This window comes from Hyaena hyaena, unplaced genomic scaffold, assembly GCF_003009895.1.
Source record: "Hyaena hyaena isolate Hyena2069 unplaced genomic scaffold, ASM300989v1 scaffold_1835, whole genome shotgun sequence".
In the NCBI taxonomy this organism is placed as follows: domain Eukaryota; kingdom Metazoa; phylum Chordata; class Mammalia; order Carnivora; family Hyaenidae; genus Hyaena; species Hyaena hyaena.
Genome location: NW_024082470.1, coordinates 22305 through 45684, shown reverse-complemented (window position 1 = coordinate 45684; position 23380 = coordinate 22305). Strand labels below are relative to the sequence as shown.

At 35.8% G+C, this 23380-nt stretch overlaps 1 protein-coding gene across 4 annotated transcripts in view; it reads right to left on the bottom strand.

Moving 5' to 3' along the window:
• Positions 1–23380, bottom strand: part of DPH5 (diphthamide biosynthesis 5) — a 38753-nt gene continuing 15373 nt past the window's right edge. For 2 of the 4 annotated variants that reach the window (XM_039224982.1, XM_039224981.1), the window contains exons 4-9: positions 22052–22160; positions 11250–11370; positions 8457–8496; positions 6917–7020; positions 4589–4808; positions 1720–2815 (exon numbers count right to left, since the gene is read on the bottom strand). In XM_039224982.1, the coding sequence (XP_039080913.1) occupies positions 2782–2815; positions 4589–4808; positions 6917–7020; positions 8457–8496; positions 11250–11370; positions 22052–22160 (628 nt within the window). In that variant the 3' untranslated portion in view covers positions 1720–2781. Of the gene's footprint in view, positions 23–1719; positions 2816–4444; positions 4809–6916; positions 7021–8456; positions 8497–11249; positions 11371–22051; positions 22161–23380 lie in introns of those variants that run through there. The other 2 variants (XR_005527094.1, XM_039224983.1) reach the window with 2 other exon arrangements.

The window sequence follows — 23380 nt, the reverse complement described above, 5'->3', positions numbered from 1 at the left end:
GCCTCTTTCACTTTACATATTTCTAAAATTCATTCATGTTGTAGGAGTCAATGGTTAATTCTGTTTTATTGCTAAGTAATATTCCATTGTAAAATATAGCAAATTTTAAAATCTATTCTCCTACTGATGGACATAGGGCTTGGTTCTAGTTAGGGGCTATAAATGAATAAATATGTAAAGTTAAAAGCATCCTTAAACAATTTTTTGGTCAACATTTTCATTTCTTTTGGGTAAATACCTAGAACTGATTTTGCAAGTTCATGGGTTTAATTTATAAGAAACTGAAAACTACTTTCCAAAGTAGGTATGCCAATTAATATTCCTTCCAACAGCAGGTAAATTTCAGTTACTCCATATCTTTGCAACTTTTACTGTTGTTAGCCTTTAAAATTTTTGACATTCCATTGGCTTTGTTAATTTTATTGTTTGTCCATTTTCTATTTCACCGATTTCTGCCATAATGCTCAGTATTTCCTTCCTTCTACTTACATAGTTTTTTATATACTTACCTTTTTTCTAGCTAAGATGGAAACATCATTGATCTTAAAACTTCTTTCTCTTCTAAGTTTCTAAAGCTACAAATTTCTAACTGCTTTACCTGCATCCCACAAAATTTCATATTTAATATTTTTTGTTCAGTTAAAATAAATATATTGATTTATTTTCAAATATTTTGGGACTTACAGACATCTTTTAGTAATTTAAGAAAAAAATTTTAATGTTTATTTTTGAGAGAAAGAAACAGAGTGTGAGTGGGGGAGGGGCAGAGAGAAAGGGAGACACAGAATCAGAAGCAGGCTCCAGGCTCTGAGCTGTCAGCACAGAGCCTGACATGGGGCTCGAACCCACAAATCATGAGATCATGACCTGAGCCGAAGTCGGTTGCTCAACCAACTGAGCCACCCAGGCTCCCCTTGTGATTTTTAATTCCATTGTGGTTAACAGCCAAGCATACAGTCTGCTTTGCTGAATGTTTCATACGTGCTTGAAAATAAAGTCTATTCTACCACTATTGGATGTAGTGATCAGTATCAGCTGGGTCCAAATGTTTTTTTTCCAAATTGTCAATATCTTTACTAATGTTTTGTCTATCAGTTGCTGAGTTAAAATCCTTAACTCTGATTGTAGGCTTGGCTGTATCTCCCTTTTGTCAGTTTTTGCCTCATGTACTTTGAAACTGATATTTAAGGAATATACCTTTAGGATTTTGTCTTCTTGATGAACTATCCCTTTTTAATGAAAAGTCCTTTTCTGTCTCCATTATACTCCTTCTTTTGAAGTCTATTTTATCTTCTATTAATACAGCCATTTGTTTTCTTATGTTTTCTGTTTGTATGTATAGTCTGTTTCTCCCCCATTCTTTTACTTTGATCTCGTGTCTTTATATTTATTATTGTTTAAATATTCATATCAATATAATATATTAATAATTATACAACTAATATGTTAATAATTAATATATAATATGATTAATTTATTGGCCTATAACAATAATTACATAATAATATAGTATTAAGATAAGAATATTTAATATATTGCTACATTACATATTAACATTTAATAAAATTTAACCCTCTTGTAGACAACATATAGTTGGGCCTTTAAGAAAATCTAGTTCTTTTAACCAGAGTGTTTGATTAACATTGAAGTAATTATTGGTTTGGTTGAATTTATATCTACCATTTTGCTATTTGTCTTCTATTTGTCCTATATATTTTGTACCTATATGTCCTTTTTTGCCTTTTTTTGGATGAATCATATATCTTTCAGTATTGAATTTTAATTCCTCTTTTTTTTTTTACTTCTGCCTTTCTTTTTGATAGTGGTTGCCAAAGGATTTCAATACATAACCTACATAATCTGATCAGTCTACAGTTAGTATTCTGCCACTTTAAATAAAATGTTAAGAACTCTGCCACTCTAGACTGAGAGGATTTGGTTTGGTTTTGCTTTTTAATTTCAGTCCTTTACAGATGTCTTTCTGTTGTCTCATGACCTCCATTGTTTCTGAGGTGAAGCAGTGGGTTCCCTACTCCTGGTGGCTTTTTAAGATTTTCTCTTATCTTTGGTTCTCATCCGTTTTAGCTATGATATGTTAGGTCTTTTCTTTATATTTATTCTGCTTAGAGTTCACTGAGCTTACTGGATCTATGTACTGATAGTTTCACCAAACTTGGGAAAATTTTGACCTTAACCTGCTCATAATTTTTCTGCTCTATTTTTGTTCTCTTCTTCTGGGAACCCAATTACACATGCATTGGACTGCTGAATATTGCCCCACATGACTTTAAGGCTCTGTGCTTTTTTTCTTCTTTCAAGTATTTTTTAGTCTTTATTCCTCAGGATGATTTCTACCCACCTGTCATCTGTAGTCTGCTGATAGGTCCAACCAATTTGGTTTTTGCTTCCATTTCTCTGACAGAACCCATCTATATACATTCTTTACAACTACTTTTCCTAGTCATTGTTGATATGCTAAAGAGACTCAATTTGTTATCATGCCCTGGAAGTGTGAAGATTTGTTCCAGCAGTTAGTTAAATTATAGACTAATCACTTTGATTTTATGGAGAATTGACTTTACATTATGTTAAAGGCTTTGTCTTTGGTTTTAGGTAAATCTTTAGTCCTGGGCATAGTCTCTTCTAGTACACAGCCATTCTAGAGATTTGACAGAAAACCTAGGGTGCTTACCAAGCCTTCTTACTTGTCAAGATTCAAACTCAAAACTGTTTTCCCTTGCAATACAGAACAAGCTTTGCTCAGATTTTTCAGCCTTCCAGCTATGGCTTTCCACTAGGTTCATGGAGTCTTCCCCTGTACAAAGCACAATTCAGGAGTTAGCCAAAGAATTAAGAGATTCATATGCAGGGGCGCCTGGGTGGCTTAGTCGGTTAAGCGTCCGACTTTCGCTTAGGTCATGATCTCGCGGTTTGTGGGTTCGAGCCCCGCGTCGGGCTCTGTGCTGACTGCCAGCTCAGAGCCTGGAGCCTATTTCAGAATATGTATCTCCCTCTCTCTCTGACCCTCCCCGGCTCACGCTGTCTCTCTCTCTCTCCTAGAAATAAATAAAAATATTTAAAAAAAAAAAAAAAAAAAAAGAGATTCATATGCAGATTGGGAGGCTGGCTCCTCCTTCAATACCACCTCCATTTCTAGAATTTCCTCCTCAGTTTATAGCGCCTCTAGCCGCCCCCAACTCCTCTGACACCTCAAGTCAATAAACCTCTTGAGTTCTAGCCATCCCTTACCGGAGAGACTGGGGAATGGCCTGAGGGAAAAAGCTATATATAAGCATAGTTCTCAGCCTGCTTTCGGTCATTCCGTAGTGTTTTTAGACAGTTATGGTTTTCCCAAAGTTTTAATTGGGAGGGCTTGTACATTACAAGCTTTTCCACCATTACCAAAGCCAGAAGTCCTTCCTGATGTAATTCTTCAATGCTTGCTTTAATGCCTCAGAAGAAAACAACACAGGGCTGGTACTTAAATGTCCTTGGCTCTCTCCCCTTTTGTATAACAGATTAAAAATGGAATATTTATATATGTTAAAATACTTTTTATCTCAAATAAGTCAAAATAATCTCTTATTAATTAATGCTCCCAGGAAGTAGGGAAGTATATGTTCAAATTCCAATAAATTTTACAAAATTTAAGCTATGGCTGATTACGCCATGGAAATATTTAGAGTTAGACCAACTAAACTAGCATATAGCAAAGCTATTTCTGTTATGAGCTAACAAAAAGTACCAGAATTACAGTTATGAAATATAATAAACAGAGAGCTGTTTACAACTAGGAAAAAGAATGTGACTACTTCCGTACATACAGTGGCATATTACTGAGTTAAGGGGTATGACAAATCTTGACTAACCTGTGAAACTTAAATTAAGTGTGAATCTTCAGTTTTTTTAAAATTGTACTTTATAGTCATTAAGTTTTCCATTTGTCCACTTGGATGTGAAAGATGCTATTTAAAACCAAACAGCAACTGTACATGGCTGGCTGAACATTTATAATTCAACAATTATATAACCTCCAAAATACAGCAGAATATGAACCACATAATCAGGATGTCAGCTAAACAAGACCAGGCAATTCAGAAGGATGTCATTTTGTGGCATGTGCTCAGCTGAGCTTGAAGTAAGTAGGACTGTCGGGCGCTGTTTACTCTTTCCACCTCTGTTATATGCACTAATACCGACTCCTGTCAGACAACTCATCTTGTGGTCAGCACAGCTGACTTTTTAAGAAAGAAGAAAGTTCCACATTGTATAAACTCATTTCATAAGTTAAAACTGCTTTTAAATAACTCTGTCTATGAATATCTCTCCGCAAGTTTTCAGGCTTGGTGTGCTCCATGTGTGTGCATCCCCCCAAATCACCAAAATAGCAGCAACAACTGGTGATGTCCCAATGGAAAAAAACTCACTGCCACAGGAAACCAAGTATTATTGGGTCAAGATCTTTCTTCTTGGTCTCTTGCTTTATAATTATTAGGTACATCAAGAGAACTATTCATTATACAAATATGGGTATGTGCATGTATGACTGAAATTAACATCTAACAACAGAAAATGTCTCTATGCTTACAGTCCATCACTGCTTTTGGATTCTGCGCCATTTTCTGATATGGAAAACAGACTTAGCATCTCCACCTCCAGTGGATGCATGTTGTCTCCGGTGATAATTAAGGAGTGTAATGGTCCTCCCAAGTCCACAGTACACATCTGCTGCAGAGTGCCTGCTGCAATTTTCTGGTCCTCAGCTCCAACCCTGGCTAATCCAACACAGAGTGTCTTCTCAGTGACTGCTATTTAGAAGAAGAAGAAAAACATACTGCCAATCAGCAAATTTAATGTCTGTCCAACATTAAAACTAACATTAGTGCCAAAAGTACATTTAAAGAAGCCCTGAGTATCTTAAATCTCCTTAGTCATTTATTACAGACCAATTATCTACTGATTTACCTAAGGCTTTTCTAAGTTATATGCACTACCTGACATATACAGCAGTTCTTCCTAATTTTACCCTTTCGAGATTCCAAAGGTTTGCCCTGGTTTAAGATTTCAGGATTTGATAAACAATTGCCTATATCCATACTCTTTATGACTGATGAGCATTTGTCTTTTTTTTTTTTAATGTTTATTTATCTTAAGAGAAAGAGAAAGAGAACATATGCACATGAGCAGGGGAGAGGCAGAGAGAGAGGGAGACAGAGAATCCCAAACAGGCTGTGCTCTGTCAGCACAGAACCTGATGCAGGGCTTGAACTCACGAACTGTGAGATCATGACCTGAGCCAAACTCAGATGCTTAACCAACTAAGGCACCCAGGAGCCCCAGCATTGGTTTTTAAATAGCTTCTGAGTGAACAATGTTTATTACCTGCCTATATATATATTTTTTTAAAAGCACTTTTGAGTGTTTTTTTAAGTTTATTTATTTTGAGAGAGAAAGAAAGCAAGTGAGACTGGGGGAGGGGCAGAGTTAGAGGGAGAGAGACAGACAGAGAAAATCCCAAGAAGGCTCTATGCTCAATTTGGAGCCTGACATGGGTTGATCTCAAGAAACGTGAGATCATGATCTGAGCTGAAATCAACCTGCCTATATTTTTAATAAATTGCTTGATATATGTTCACAGTGACCAAGATATACTAGAAAAATGGGGGAGTATGAGATAAATACACAGATTTGAGTTTTTTCTTGGCCACCTAATCAGCTATGTCAAACTTCAGTTTTTTTCATTTTTGAAAACAAAATACTATCTTTCTTAAATGGCAGTTGTAAAGGATAAGATAATAGACATTAAAGTATTTGATAAACTACAGAGCCCATAACAAATAATGGGCATAATGACATTACTTATGCTTTTAAGTGCTGACCTTTTCACAGTTTTGTTTAGTTGGGAAAGGTGTCCTGAGTGAACAATGATCAAAATGGGGCAAATGAGGGGCATCTGGGGTGGCTCAGTTGGTTAAGCGTCTGACTCTTGATTTCGGCTCAGGACATGTTCTCACAGCTTGTGAGTTCGAGCCCTGAATCAGGCTCCATGCTGGCAGTGCAGAGACTGTTTGGGATTCTCTGTCTCCTTCTCTCTCTGCCTTTCCCCTGCTCACTCTCTCTCTCTCTCTCTCAAAATAAAGAAATACATTTTTTTTTTTTAATGGAGGAATGATATCCACAAGGACAAGCAGACATGCAAGCTTAGGCTTAGGGGTACAAAATTATAGATATGGAATACCCTTATAAATTATGTTTCATGACTTTAATGAGGCCTGGTAAGGAGGAAAAAATAAGCAACAGTCATTCAAGAATCTCTTCATGTATCTTTTCTTTCAAGAGATAGGTGCTCAAAGGCAGTCAGCAACTTAGAAGAGAACATAATGACAAGTTCTTTTAAGAGCCTCTCAATAAAGATCTACTGATGATAAACGTTTTATTATATACCATATACTGTGTCTAGATATTATGAATATAAGGATAAGTTCTCTTGTTTTTATCCTGAGGAAAACTATCCCTAGTCTCAGTGTGGACAAAGAAAAAAAGCAGAATAAGTGTATTTTTGCAGGATAGATCTTACCATAAATTTAGACTAAAAAAGGAAGCTCTGCATTTTACCTATTTATATATTAACATATTTACATTAAATCTGATTTATAGTTAATTTGTGGAAAATCCTCACTTTCTTGAATGGTATTAATGTTCCTAGGAAGAACCCCACTATTTTTCCTTCAGTATTACTTTCAGCCTAGGAAATTTAAGTGAAAACTGGAAAAAAAAAAAAAGACCAGAAAAAGTACTATGGAAACACACTGACCCTCGCCTCAGTAGTGGGGTATGTGTGTGTGAAGTTACATCATGTGCACATCTCAGAACAGCAGTAGAGGAATATGAGAACCCTTTTAGGGCCTTTGAGTACCTGGTTCTTCTCCTCGTATTCTCTGATTCTGAACAATCTCCAGAAGTTGCTGGGCTGCTTGGTTTACAGTCATATACCGAGGAGGTTCATAGATCTTCCTGCCCCTGTAAATATAAAACTAGATGCCACTGTTCTTAGCCATGAAATTACATAATACATCTTTAATGCAATTATTCCCCCAGGAATACTCAAGTACCACAGTCTACATTATGTAGAATGTAGCATCCACACGTTACCCATTTAAGTATACACTAAAGCATGAGTATCATAATTGTTTAAGCTTTTTTCACTATTCTACTTCAACTGTCTTCTGATCTCACAGAAATGCTGTCAGATATAGAAGTCCAATAACTTAATGATAAACGTCTAAATCAAAGTTACTTTTATTTAAAATGATACCCTAGGCAAAAATAGTTCAATTAAGCAGCAATTTGTTCTAGATCCTGGCTTAATCAAGTTCTATCGTGTTCATTTTCATTACCATGTTTAAACCGCATATTCCTCTTTTCTCTTCTTCCTCTAAAAAAAGTAAACTAAAGTGGTAAGTATCTGAAAATCTTGAAGTGTTAGATATGTTTACTTTTGACACCTCAAAGCCTACCATGTCTGCCCAATGATCATAATAAAAATACTGCTTTCGTAGCTTACAAGTTTGTACCGATTATTTTACTAACTCAAAAATATTCTCAAAGTCAGCACTGTCCAAGAGAAATATAATGCAAACCACAAACATAGTTTTAAATTTTCTAGTAGTTGTGTTAACAAAAGGAAAAAAATAAAAGGCAAAAATACTATTTTACCCAATGTAGTCACAATGTTACATTTCAACAGTAACTCCTATAAACATTATTAGAGTTTTTTTTTTTACTAAGTTTTTGACATCTGGTATCTCATGCTTATAGCATTAATTAATTCAAGTGTCAAATTTTCATTGGAAATACGTAATCTATATTTAAATTTCATAAAATTCATGGTTATAAAAGTAGATTTACACAGTGAAGTTATTTCAGATATAATTTTCCAATAACTGAGTATTTGTATTAATTAAAATTAAATGATAAATTCAGTTCCTCAATTACATTAGCCATATTTCAAGTGCTCGTTAGTTATACATAGGTAGCAGCTACTGTCTTGCACATTGCCTCAATAAGCAAAAAAAAAAAAAAAAAAAAATTTAACACTTATTACACAGAGGAGGAAAAGAAGACTCAGAAACGGAAGTAACTTGCCTAAGGGCAGAGAACCAGCGGCAGACTTAGGACTCAAATCCCCTCTTCTGACTCCCAATACAATAATTCACACCACAAGTATTTACAGACTGCCTGTTAGGTGTTGACCACCGTCACAGTGCTGATCTATGAGATCTATTGCTATTTCCACCCTATCACACTGCTTATCACTCTGTATGATGAGGCGATTAATTTCTACGTGTTAAAGGAAAACTGATTTTCAACAATCTTTAGAACTCCTGTCCTTTAAGTAAAATTTATTGTACAAGGAATTAAAAACCAACATAAGCATTCTCAGAATAAGAACTTACTTGATTAGATTTTCCAAAGACTGCTCCTTTACTTTGATGTCTGTAGGAAGTGAAAAATAGTTTAATTAACTACTTTATCCAAAACCCTGTGTATAAACTTCAGTTGAGTTGTTTAAATTTGGGGGAAGCACTTTTCTCAAGTCTCCAAAATATTCATTTCAGAGCTCAAGACAGTCTTCCATCACACTTGTATCTAGCTACTTTTTTATAGAAATATAGAGAAGAATGGAAGCTTGTGGTATGTAAAGGTCATTAGTTAGAAAACAAACATGAGGTTGGCCCTGAGACCATCCTGAAACGATCTAACTTCCTCTTGGAAAAGAAGACACAGGAAAGAGTTAGATAAATATTGGCATATACACTACCTAACAGCTAATCAAAATCTTTGTGTTCATTTCTACTCGCTGGGAACTGCACAGACCCGACTGAGAAGTCTTACGTTCCTATTCTTCACCTATTTATCAGGCACTGGGATGTAAGCTTTAATGCATGTAATATGACAAAAGAAACTTCTCACCACATTTTGAAAAGAAACCTTTGCTTTCTTGTGAATGGTTAAGATATGCCTAGTAACTTATAAAGAAACCCTTTAATACCAATCACTCATACTTTCAACAGAGCTTTCCCAAGCACCGACTGCCAGGTGTGTGCTACCACAGAGGCCAGAACGCACATCGTCTCTGCTCTCATGAAATGCAAATGTCACAAATACTTGATTCTTTATACTTCTTAATCACTGATGCTCAGCCAAACAGTCTGCTAAAAGGTAAAGAAGCACGATCACTCTACATCCTCACAGGAACTCAGTATACAACAGCAAGAGCAACAGCTGCTTCCTGTTCCACGTGCTAAAAACAAATGGTTCAGCCAAAGTCTGCTTTTGCAAAAATAAATACAGTGCAACTGAAGGGTCTTTTTGATAGATTTCTACAGCGTTCCTAACTGATTACCAAAGTTCTTCTTATAAAGGAGAGTTTCCTAGCAAAATACAGCAGAGGTTTAAGCCCTTATAAGTATTTATAAATGTTCTTGGAACGAGCGGTGAATGTACTTTTCAGGTTCGAAATATCATTGTTTAATTTTTCCACTTGTCTAGCACATAGAAGAAAAAATGCGTATTAGTTATTGAAAATGGCCTGCAATACAGTTAACGGTATACGTCAACTTAGACTTCCTTTACACGGAATCTGTGAGATTTTTAAAAATTCAACACATTTAGTTCATTCACCTTGAGGTTCTGAAATGTTATGAGAGTAACATTTTTAGTTTAATATTTTATCTTTTTAAATGATCTGCTCTACAGACCCTGGTTTTAAATATGAAGAGGGTTGAGGAGAATTTTTACAGGCAAATGCTTTTTGATCAAACATGAGACTGCATTATGAAATATTTAATCTCAAGCCAGACCAGTCTTAATACTCCTCCCTTGTCTTCACAGAGGCCATAATCATTCCTTTCTATTTCTACTTGTTACAAGGTAAGAGTTTCCTTTTCACATTAGTGCCAGCACCTTGCATAACGCAAAGTGCCCAGTAGACATTCCATAAATGTCTACTGAATAAATGTATTCATGTGGCTCTGCTACCACCCACACGTCAGACCATCTTAAACTACCCCTTAAGTTAACATAAGTCCCAACTCCTTCATAAAGCCCACGTTAACTTCCCCTTAAAAGCTGTTTGTTCTCCGAAATATCTATATAGTTATTACCATATTTTGTTAATCTTTAATTATATCATATATATCTGGTCTTTTCAAGTAAATTTTAAATTCTCTGTAGTTTCCTAACATGGTATATTCTCACTAATCCTTCCAGGGTCTGGACCACAGCAGACTTTCAATAAATACATATTAATTCAAATGATGGAGCATTCCAGATGATGAAATAATGAGATCTATGGTTTGAGGATTTGAAATAATGGTATCTTACACTTCACACCTTGTTCCTGTTTTTGTTAATGGAGCAAGGAAGATATATTGTTTAGCCTTGTTTGTCTTTTCCCAGGAAAGCCAAGAAAAGGGGTAGCTCTTAGAAAGAGAATTCAAGAGCCAAAGTTCTGGTTTGTCCTTCCTGCCTCTTCATACAACAGAATTTTAATTGTTCTTTAAACTTTTGTATACATAACAACTAAATTTCAAAACCCTGAGGGCAGGACCCAGATCTAATACTTCCTTAGTATTCCAAAATTCTCTAACTCTGCAACGGGCATAAGGTTTAGCATGATATAATAAAAAGCTGAGAATGACAGGCTATATGGATTCTATGAACCCTACCACCAATAAACAGTGGGAAAATGATTAAATATCTCTGGGCCTCAACTTCATCTGTAAAATGGGCTTCAATAAGATGATCTCCAGAGTCTCTCTCAGATCTGTAATTCTGACAGCATCAATACTGTAGTATTCAAAGAATATCTCTAGGAAGACAAAGGATGGCACTAGATCAGAAAAAATGCTTAATACAGGTGTGCTAAACTACATTAACTGACAAGAATAGGGTCTTGATGGATAAAATGGGTAAGATAAGAGAATGCTGGAGTGGATCCAACAGGGCATTAGAAGGGAGTGGCAGGAACCATGGTATGCACGAGGGAAGAGCCATGTGGTATTTGGAGCAGAAAATGCTTATCTCCCTGAGAGTAAGGGAAGTGTATGGCACGCAGAAGGCTACACCAGGTCCTTTCTTAACCTCCAGCTAGTTATGCCCAGAACAGCTTTACTTGAACACAAAATCAAAATGAGAACAATAAATGACTCAATATTGTGACTTTAAGGAAATCCCAAAGCCCTCACCTAGTAAGCATAACGTGTGCATGCCGTTTTGTCTGTTCTTCTTCACTTTGTCAAAGAAGCTTTCTGGTCTCCAAGTGTCTGTCCAAAAAACAATAGAAACCGTCTCTCCAAACTTATACAACTAGAAAAAGTAAAAACATTAATTAATGATAGAACAAGTTACTACTTACTATTTCAAAGATAACAATCAAAACAAAAAGTAAGAACCAGACTTGATATGGGTTGGGGATCAAATCTGTCACAAAATAAACAGTCCCTTGGGTCCACAGCAGCTGGTGTCTCTCTGAAGCCCTTTGCCACAGTGCTCCTGGTAGTTCAGCATTCGGGACAGCAACATACGTAACCGATTCATGATTAGCTATGCAGTTGCTAACAATACTGAAATAGAACCCAGGAGGAAATAAACAAAGACTTCTGAGCAGTCAGAGCAGTGACTGTTCACTAGGTTAATTTTATTATATTCACTCTACACATGAAACCAGCAAGGCTCAGAAATACCAAGCTGATCTGCCTAGGTCACACAGCTAGTGAGTAATGAAAAAGACTCAAACTGAGGTCCAAGAAAAACTCCTTTCCACCACACCAGCTCAGGACAATCCAGACATTGTATATTCACTGCAGCTATTTTTCAAAACCTAACCCCTTACTCTACCCACGATTTGATTACTCACTAGAGAATTCAACTGAAGGTTTGCCCAACCCCCTCCTTTCCCAAGTGGCCCACCCACCCCACTTGAGCATCACACAACCAAGAGGCTTGCTTCATTCTGGCTTGCTTCCAATCTGGCTGCACAGCTCACTAAAGTGAGCCCAACTCCACATCTTACACTAAGAAAATTCAGTTCTGAGTCCTGGTTCTGCAACCTGTTAGCTGTGTGACATTACTCCTTCTAAGTCTTGATGTCTAAAATAGGGATAGTAAAAACATACTGTCCTTCCTCCTCATAGGGTTGTAAACATGTAAGAAGTTACTCAAACTGTGAAATAATATGCTAATATTAGTTCTTATCTAGGCACAATGCAAAGGATAATTAAATTCAAAGACTTAAAACATAGTAAAATATAAAACTAAAGTTGTTATGTAAAGATTTAATTATTCAATTCAAACAGTGCTTGAAAGAATTTATAATAGAACTGGAAAGCACTAGACATGGGAAATCAAATCTAGTCCTCTGCCGCACACTGTGCAAAGGACAGTACTGAGCTTTTCTAAGCCCAACATTTTTCATTTTTCAAATGAAGAACTGGTCTCCAGAAGGGATCATCATCCTGAGGCTTCTCAAATCAGTTTTCAGAAGCAGCTGCAAGATGTAAGGGGGAGGTCGAAAGAACAGAAATAGAAAAGCTGGGGTATTCAGGGCTCTCTACCCTTCATCCCCAGGAAAGCTCAAATTTTCTCGCTTTTTGTACACTGAGGTCCTAAACCCTGTAACTGATACTCTTAATGGTGACTTTGAGTTCCTAAGGGAAAGTCATCTAGCTCCTCACATGGCCACAACTTCCAACTTACCTACCAATAGGCTTTATTCCCAAAGTCTACTTAGAAACTGTCTAAAAAGGTGTACAGAAGCCATGCCGTCCCCTGGCAAATTCTGAGATTAGTGTGGAAAGACCCATGTAACTGCAGAATTCAGAGTCAATGAATCTTCTTGCCACATCTAACAAGGTTTCTCAGTGAAAAATGCATCCAGCTGATGAGTTCCAATGCAGGATTCCTGGAATGCCTTCACCCAAGCTGTGAGGAATAGGTGTAGCCCTGTTGGGGTGGGGTTGGGGGCGGGGGTTCTGCTATTGTTACCGTTCTATGAGAGGCAAATTTATCTAAAAAATATTTATTCTAGATCATCCACCATGTGCCACGCATTATGCTATGCACAGGTGTAAAGTGAGAAGCCAACCAGAGCTCTAGCCCTCATGGAAAATGCAGTCTTGTGTATACCTCATGGAGCAGGCAAGAGCTCTGAAGTCAGGGCTCTGGGTCTTAACAGATGTATAACCATGGACAAGTAACCTTGCTGACTTCAAGAGAAACTCTCTGGGGAAATGTGTGTAACTATAAACCTAATAATGTGCTTGCTTTTTTTTTTTTTAAGGATTAAATGACAGAAAGTACACAGAACAGAACGACTAGTACATCACACACAGTAAAAACAATAAATGTTAGGGATTTGAGGATATAATAATATGCTTATAGTGATATAAAAATGTTCTAAAATGCTGTGTCTTGCTATAATCCAAGTGCTTTCCTTACTGGAATGAGCTCAAAAATATTACCAAATATTTGAAGCTATGTTTATGATTTCATTCTGACAAGTTCAACTGTTTACATTCTAAAAAGGATTTTTGGCATCTCTGATCAGATTCTGAAATATTAGTATTACTCTGTAAAAAGTAAAACTATTGAGGTTAAAGAAAATTACATATGCAACCATATATAAACTCTAAATGGATCTTCAGTATTTTAAGAGTCATGGAAATATACTCCTAAAGGTAAATTCTTCATCCAGAAAGAAAGGGATCGATGATTTCAGAGAGAATTAAGATGCCAGTCACATATAAACACTAGCTACAGTATGCTGTGGAAAGCTTCTTGGAATTGTCTAATTTGGAGGATTAAAAGAAAGCCTCACATAAGCGCTGCTTTCTAGGACCCTGATTTATAGACTGTAACCATTCCCATGGCTGTGCTGCAAACTTCTTCAATGAGTTCTGGAACATTATGCAAAGAGTTTCACCATTTAAGATGTCAGTCCCTCAAAGAACAGAAAGATCAGTGCTGTGTTTCACAATCCAAGGACTTACCAGTAAACCATAAAAGAAACTAGAGTACAACAGTGTCGAGAACGGAGGCTGCAGAAGTCTGAGCACTGTCTTATACGTGTTAGCCTTTGTGCTGTGATCACTTTCCCCCAAAACAGTACTGATGCAAATCTAATTTAGAGACCACAAAAAGAGCTGTTTTCTAAGAACAGTAGACAAATATGGGTCTTTTGTTTTAATCTGAAGCAAGTTATAAAGAAAGCGGTTTATCCAACTTGATATTGGATCGTGTTTTTATCTGCTGAAGATAAGAACTCAAAATGATCTAATTAACATATAAAGCAATATCTAGTTAAAGCGAGAAGATGCACAAGAAAGACAAATATTAGGTAGTAAATAATTCTAAAAAAAGATATAGACCATACTGAAGGAGTTGAGCATTACTCCCACTTGGAAAGCACCTGAAGATAACTTCTGAAGATAGGATACAGGTTGGAGCTTAAAGGGTGGAAAAGATGGAGGAAGTTGATCATGGGGGAAGAACAAGATGGCAGGAACAACCTAAGGGAGGTGGGAACTGTTGGGCAATATTTAGCATGGCATTAAGCAATTATCTAGAAATAGCTACTGCCCGACTTGCCTCTAACAAGTATCTCTTAATTCCTGACAGCTTTACCATGTGCCAATTCCTGTCAATGCCAGCTCTATAATTTACCTAGAACTGATTTCATTCATTTTTTTCACTACCTTGAGTCCTTAATGCCACTTGCCTGAATGACCTTAATAATCTTCTAACTGATCTCACTGCCATCAATGTTTACTTCCTTTCAGAAGCACAGATGCTTTGTAAAATCCATTTTTATATTTAGGATTTAATACTTTTGTCATTCTACATTCAGATAGTTTGTGATTGGGGTGCTTGGGTGGCTCAGTTGGTTTGAGTGTCCAACTCTTAATGTTGCCTCGGGTCACGATCTCGCAGTCATGGGATCCAGCCTCCCTGGGATTCTCTCTTTCCCTCTTTCTGCCCCCAGCCTCAAAATAAACAAACATTAAAAAAATAGTTTGTGATTTTTAAGTTAAAAAGTATCTTCTCTACATACAGAAAAATCAGAAAATTTAACTTGCTATTAAGAACTCTGTGAAGCCCTACATGTAACATTTATAATATAAACATAAATCCTAAATCAGATCACTTAAATCTGTGAGGTAAAGAAAAGCTGAGCCAGCAAAGATGTCAAAAAACTCACCACAAACCACATAATCAAGAGTTACTGGTTTTCTATATAGAACACTAGTCGTGGAGTTGGTTTCTTAAATCTCCACATGCATTTTGCTTAACATTTATGTAACACTGGTTTTGCTGACACTAAAAAAGATTACGCACATGCCCACTGTATTACAAGGTACATAAAGTTGGAGACAAAAGAGCTACAAAATGTATGTTATCACACAGAAGTGAGAGAATCCACATATGAATTAAATGAAAGAATTTTAATTTAAAGCACATAATTCCAAAAATAAACCAACGTGGGCTGGGATGGGAAGGGTAAGTAAATAAATAAGCAATTCCAACTCAGCAAATATTTGTTGCATTTTGATTATATGCTTTGGCACTGCGATAAAGTGCAATGGAAGGTGTGAAGATGTGTAAATCAAGAAGTTTATCTGCCCAACACAGAAACACATAAAGTAACTGAATATTCTGTACAGAATGAAGATTCACCAGGATTGTGCAAGCAGAAGAATGGTACAATGACATCCGCAATTTAAAAATAAAACGATTAAGTGGAAGAGAAGATGGCTATTAAAATATTGACTAAAAACAGTCATTGTGGAAATGGAAAGAAAAACATTTTTAATATGCCCATGATCCCGCAGGTGGTCAAAATAATTCCAAAGTGACTAAAAGAACAGGAAGCTTCCTTAGATGCATTCTTCTAAGGTTACATAGCAGTGCAGAGTGAGGGATCCCCCTCATTACCTAGTGTAGTGTTCACTGTACAAGGTTAGACTTTATCGTTTCTGCATTAGTCCCTGGACAACAATGAAATCAATTCAATGCTTTTGAAAACGAACAGTAAAAACTACTATAAGGTCAAAACAATGCTGACTATCACAATTCGAGTGTTGTGTTATGAAAAAAAGGAAGGAAATGAGTTGTTACTTTTTAAAAGTAATATACATATTTTCCAAAGTAGAAATGTATTATATAAACAGAGGAACATATGGCAATAATCAAGGTCACTCATGCAACAGCCAGAGAAAGTGGAAGCATTTCATAATGATGAAAAAATGATACAATCTTTTCCCTGAAGTCAGCCACAACTGATAATGCAGTTTTTATGCAGAAACCATTGCTACCTGGTTTCACTGAACTGTCTCGTTTATCTGTCCTTTTAAATGTCTTATAACTATTTCAGTCACCCAATTTTTGAAAAAGAATCATCCTATCACACAAATGACTAACAAGAAATGATAAATACCACATAAAGAAAGTGTGCCAGAATTTATAATTTCTTCTTTCTTTGGCCTGTCACCTTCAGGTCTGTATCCACGTAAGAATTGAAAAAAAAAAAAAAAAAAAGATTGAAAGAGGGGCACCTAGGTGGCTCAACTGATTAAATGTCCAACTTTTGATTCTGGCTCACATGATTCATGTGACCGAGTCCCGCATAGGGTCTGTGCTGACAGGGTGGATAGAGTCTGCTTGGGACTCTGTTTCTCTCTCTCTCTCTCTGCCCCTCTCCTGCTCATGCTCTCAATCTCTCTCTCTCTCAAAATAAGTAAACATAAAAAAAAAAAAAAAAGGCTGAAAGAAAATATACCAAACTAGTAACTATGGTTACTTCCAGGTAGTGGGACTTTGGATGCTTGTATTTTCTTCCTTATACTTACTGTATTTTTCTAATTTTCTATGAGTATGTATATCACTTATTATCAGGAAAAATAAAAACATTTTTTAAAAACAGTTATTTTCTAAAGCAGAGACAATGGTAAATGAAAGCAATTCTGACTGTGCATGATTAATAAGGTGCCAAATGTTTAACTTGGAGAATTCAAGAAAAAGACTCTGGTCTTCTTGCCTTCTGTGTAGTGAGAAAAATCCCTGATATTTCATTATCAGGAATGCCTAAATACAACCAACTTGCCTGGCTCTACACAATAGATTTTCCTTTGATTAGAAAAATCCTCAAAATACAAATTTCACAAATGTTAGAAATATTTGTCACTTAGAAATTTTAAATAACATGATTTTAAAGTATACATGTTTATGACTAATATTTGAATTGGGAAAAATCCTAGGATTTATTCAATGAAAATTTGAGCATCTAATGTAGCCTGGTCAAGGCAACCTTTGCCTGAAGTTAGAAAATAGACCAGGTTTTTTGGCTCCTAAATCTAGAGGCCATTAGAGTTGATCTAGTTTAGTATTCTCCATACTTTTTAGTGTCAAATCTAATTCCAAATAAATTCTTAAATAGAACATCAATAGGGTTAAAGATCAAAACTCCCTGGGGATTTATTCATTATTGTTTGGTCTAAAGTACTTCATTTTTGGCAGAATCACTGAAGCAGTTTCATAAATCCTGGTACACTTTGAAAACCTTGGATCACATCCAATGTTCCTCCCTATCCCCACCCCATCCCCTTACAGGTTGGAAACCTGAGATCCAGAAAAGTTAGAAGACTCCTTAGTTTTACTGCCTGAGCAAAAGTAAAACCAGTAACTTTTAATTTGCAATTAAACTCAACCTTTTCCATTATTACTTTTCCTTTACCAGTTCTACCCAATATATAGTTTGTTTTTACCCAACATACATATTCTCAGTCTTGTGTTAACTAATCTGTAGGTAGTCAAGGTTTCTGTGGTATGTACGTATGTATTCATTGGTGTGTGTGTGTATTTATTTTTATAATACCTTGAAGATTCCCAAATGCTTTCATGGCTCTCTTTAACTGTATAGTTCTGTTGGGAATATATTTGCCTTATTGTTCCTTTAGCAAACTTCTTATAATTCATCTTTAAACCACTCTATTGATATGTAACTTACATACCATAACATTCAACCAAGTGTACATTCAATGATTTTAGTGAACTTACCAAACGATGCAACAAGTAGTTTTAGAAAATTTTTATCACTTCAATCAGATTCCATATGTGCATTTATAAGTGATATCTATTCTCAACACCAGTCCCAGCCAACCACTAACTACTTTCTGTCTTTACAGATTTGCTTTTTCCGGACATTTCATATAAACAAAATCCTACAATATATGGTCTTCAGTACCAAGCTTCTTTCACTTCAGATACATATAATTAGTATCTATGCCAGGACTACTAATTCTTCACAAGACAAAAGGAAAGACTTCAGAGTCTGGAGGTAAATTAAGCCTAATCACTCTTTTCTACATGATCAGTTCACTACGTAAAATCCAAACGCCTGATGCTGCATTAGAGAGCCTAGTAATCCAACCGGATCTACCGATCTGACCTCAGATCACTTTTCTCCTGCCTGCTACTCTCCAATAAGCCCTTCTTTGGTTCCTTCAATGATCTAAGGTCATTGCCACTGTAGAGTCTTTGCACAAAGACTCTGACAGGAATATGCTTATTCTTTCTTGATTCATATCTAATCTTAAGTAATACCATCTTAGAGAGGCCTCCTTTGACCACCCAACTACAACAGAGACCCAGCCAAATCTCTAACATGTATCAGTCTACTTGAATTTCTTATACTTCCCACTACCTGACATTTATTTTCTTGTTGTTATTGCCTCTCCTTCCTACTAGAATGTAAGTTCTTTGAAAGCAGAGACCCTGTTAGGCAGGTTTATCAGCATATCAAAGGCACTCAATAGGCAAACAATAAAAAGGCAGAAAATATTTGTTGAATAAACGGATCATTAAACCTCTTAATGATGTTTAACTTGGTAGCCTTTACTATGCATTCTATTTAAGAAGAAAAATTTTCATAGGAATATGGTGTTTGCAATAAAAAAAAACTGTATTTTATGGCATGCCTGTAATAGAATGTGTATCAACTGGTTTTGTGTGTTTTGAAGTGTTAGTCTACGCACCTACTTACCTTCATTAATAGTGATAACCAAGAATCTAGTTAATAAACTACAAAGATAATGAAAAATACTCAACTGTGGATTCTGAGCTCTTTATGCTGCTTTAGAAAACAATGATAAGATAGTTCAAAAGGGGCTAACAAACTGATAGGCTTAAAAAAAAAAATCTGTGCCCATTTCCAGATTAGGAATTTCATATTGCTACTCTTTAACTTAAGGTAAAAATGTTGCAAAACATATACTGTTCAGGTCTGTCACGTTACCCAAAACAGTACTTCTGTTCAAATAACTTGATGGCTGTTTTTGAACTCATGGGAAAGCTTTCACAGAGATGACAGAATCTCTTTCGAAAGTAGTGCCCACTTCCCTTTTAAAAAATTGAGAAAGAGAGCATGGCAAGGTAACCTGTTAACATTCTACATTTAGCAAACATATTTCTGGGAACTGAAATCTACTTTTCCAATTATATGCTTAAAAAAAAAAAAAAAGACAGCACAGTTCATTAACTTTCTAAGAAAGTTTTTATCCATCTAGGTTGGTGATTCTCAAATGTACTAGCTGCTTCAGCATCACCTGAGACTTTGCTAGAAATGCAAACTCTTAGACCCCCATCCGCACCCGACACTATATCTGAAATTCTCAGGGGAAGGCCAGCAATCTCTTTTATAAGCCCTCTAGGTAATTCTCATGAATACTAAAGTACTACTCATGTAGGTTACTGTTTTTTCCATAAATGCTAACCAAAATACTTAGGAGAAAAAGAGCAGCTATTATAAGGAAGGGGACTTTGAAAACTTTATGTATTATGCAGGATATCCATACATTTGTTTAAAAAGGTAAAGGTGGCATAAATATGACTGTATTTTTAATGCCTTTTACCTTAGAACTCTGTATAAAAGTTATCAATAATTTCCTTTTCCTCCTGGAATATAAATAACTTGGGTGGTACAAAAAGTATACTTTCAGAGAGATTTCATCAAATACCTAAGATAGAACCTAAAAAGGCACTTCCTGTTTTTCATACTAGTAAGTCATTTTCATACCCAGATTAGAGAATAGAACCAAGATGAGGAAACAATCCTTTGTAGCTGCCCAGAAAAAATCCTATGTAAAAATGAGAGAGAGCTAAATTGTTAAAAATAAACTATGTAACGTGGATATGATCTTAAGGGCTTATATGAAGACTGTCAATTCTCGTAGTAAATTTCCTCTCAAATACCTTCACCTATTTCAAACATGAGAACAGTAACACTATACCTCTCTATCAGTCCAGAAGATCAGATGGAGGACAGGGTCACCCCAATTTTGTTCTTGCCAGTCTGAGTAATAGCTATGCATGTGATAAAGAAAAATATCTTTTAAAAAGTTTAATGCTTAGAAATAAGCAAAAATCTTTAAATGATAAGTTATGATAATTTAGACCAAAATATGATGGAAAGGGGATAGGTAACTTTCCTCACCAGGAATCAAAATAATACCAATATGAAAAATATATACATACTCCATTAGCTTAAGGTTTATTACACATCTTTGTCTATCACATGATTAATTTATCTCTCTCTTTTTTTCCTTTCTCCTGGCAACCATCGGTTCCTAAAAATACACTGTCTACAAGAAAGAATGCTGGACAATGAATCAAGAAACTCCATTCACTTACTCCAACACAGGAATGCTAAGGAGGGTTTTTTAAAGTGTAAAAAAGAAGGGCGCCTGGGTGGCTCAGTCAGTTAATCGTCAGACTCTTGATCTCAGCTCAGTTCGTGATCTCATGGTTCATGAGACAGAGCCCTGCCTCCTTGAAATTCCCTCTCCCCTTCTCTTGGCCATGCCCTTGCACTGAGATGAGCACTCTCTCTCTCTTTCAAAATTAATAAACTTTTTTTTTTAATGCAAAAAGGCCTTGAATTGGCAAAGTTTTTTAAAGTAAGCATTTAATTAGAAGACAAAAGAGAGCAAAATTCTTTGCCAATTTAAACATAATAACTAAGAGCAAGTAATGAGTACTAAAAGGTGAATCATTTATACCTTTTCTCTGATTCTTCAGAACCAAAGGCAGTATTTCTGAGGTGACTGGCTAGCATGTCAATTAAACTGAGATATTCTTCCGAGGTAATGCAGAAAATAAAGACACCTCTAAAGCTACAGACACAAACTGGTGTCCAATGCAAATGTATCTTTTTGTTGTAAGTATCTATTTTAAATTATGCTTTCCAGGAAGACACAGTGGGGATAGCTCTTTCATAGATTCTAAGATGTACTTTTTTTCTATGAAAATATATCGGAAATAGGAATATGACCTAACAAAGAATTAAGTCTTAAAACCACTGTTGGCCATGAGCAGTCACAGTTGCCATAGGTCATTTATGTGTGAACATCAGAACACAAATATCAAATTTCAGCAGCTTGGAAGAAAACCCCAGAAATAGTTATGGAGCATTCTTTTAACCCCTCAGAACTAAGACTGTTGGGTTAAAAATAACCAACTTTACACTGTGATAATTACAAAGGTGGCTTAAAAGCTTAATATGACTAGCTTTTGGCTCTTTTACAGATTCTTTTAAGAAATGCTGTAACAATGCTCATAATGGGACAGAAAAGAATACCATATGGGAAAACATGCATCAGCAATGCACAGTAAGTTATCTGGAAGAATGTGAAAGGCTTTAGGAATACATCACCAATTTAATTAAGATTAAATTTCCCTGGTTTTGTATGCAAAAGTTGGATATAAGATTAAAGCCTTTCTGTAACTAATTTCAATGGTTCATTCAAAGGAGGGAAAAAAGATCTAAGATTTAGGGAAACAGTATAAAATAATATTTAAAAATTTAGTACATGCTAATGTATTACATAAAATAGTATCTTAAAATTAATGAAATATAACAAAATCTACCTGCAATTCGCAGTATTCTAAAACGCTTTTGCTAACTACCATTAAAGAAAAAACACCTTTGCAGCATTACCTGTAAACCACAGCAGCCTACAGCATTCATTATGGAAGCGTTGTGAATAACTTGATACGAGATTCCCAGCTTCGTTGCTCTCAGAATAAGATCGCTGTGTGTGGTAGCCCTGTAGTGAGAAAAGATCAGGTTGGATTAAAGTAACACTGACTTTTTAAGATAGTAAAGGTATAATATTTCATGAGCTCAAGTCAATCAAAGGGTTATGGGGGCTGCTCTTTCTCAATTTGGGGGCTTTCTGATGAGAAAAGTGTTAAGTCTACACATGCCCTTCACGGGGCTAAATTGCACTTGTTACCCTTCTAGAGCAGCCTTGGTAGCTACAGAGAGACAGGGAAGTTTTACTTACTCTTAGGTCCCTTTAATACCTGCAAACACATGTGTGGAATGGAAGTTCAGCAAGTGAACTCCTGAGCAGCAATTCTCAAACTTTTTGGTCTTGGGACACCTTTAAACTCTTAAAATGACTGCCCTGAGTTCTAAATGATAGCACAATTAGACCTACTCTATGATTTCTGCTCTATTTTGAAGGTTTCTGTTTTTGTATTTTGAAATACTACAGGGCAGATGATACAGAACATTTTTGTAGCCTGCCAATTTTTGCCTTTATATTAGGGTTCTATCTGACATAATCACAGTTGCATTTTCCATCTGTCTGGCAGTGATTTTATTTATAACTGTTTTCAGTCTGGTTACTGTATATAATTGTATGTGTGCATGTGTATGTGAGTGCATATTCTGCCTGTTGCCTTTCCTTTGTTGAGATAAATCTAAAGATTATGATAAGATAGACTTTGGTGGAGAGAGAATATATGTAAATATGTAAGTATGAATAATGTGAAATGTAACCCCACATCAATTTAGAACTGCATTATTAAAAGCCTTTTATTCCCTGGATGAAAACTCCAGGTCCTACTGGGGAAAGCAACATTAGCATGTTTGAGAAACTACATATAAACCAGCAGAAAGTGTCAACTGGTCAATGCATACCAAGTAGGAAGATCAAGGGCTTTCACCCAATGAGGCAGTCAGAAACAGATTAACAAATGCCCACCAGGCAAGCCTGTTTTTAATCACACATAAAATAAGAACTAGTATGAAAAACAATCATTAATTTGATTTGGAGCGAGCTTTTAAAAAATAACATAAATGACGGTTATAAAGAATGTTTTTAATATCTTCAACAGAATTTCACTACTTAATACTAAGATTAAGGAAAACTGAATTAGTTACTTGGTGAGTTATTTGAATAGATGAGCAGAAAGAAACCTGGTTTAAAATTGCACCTCCCTTTACCAACTTCATTTAAAACGACCAGATGTGGTTGGT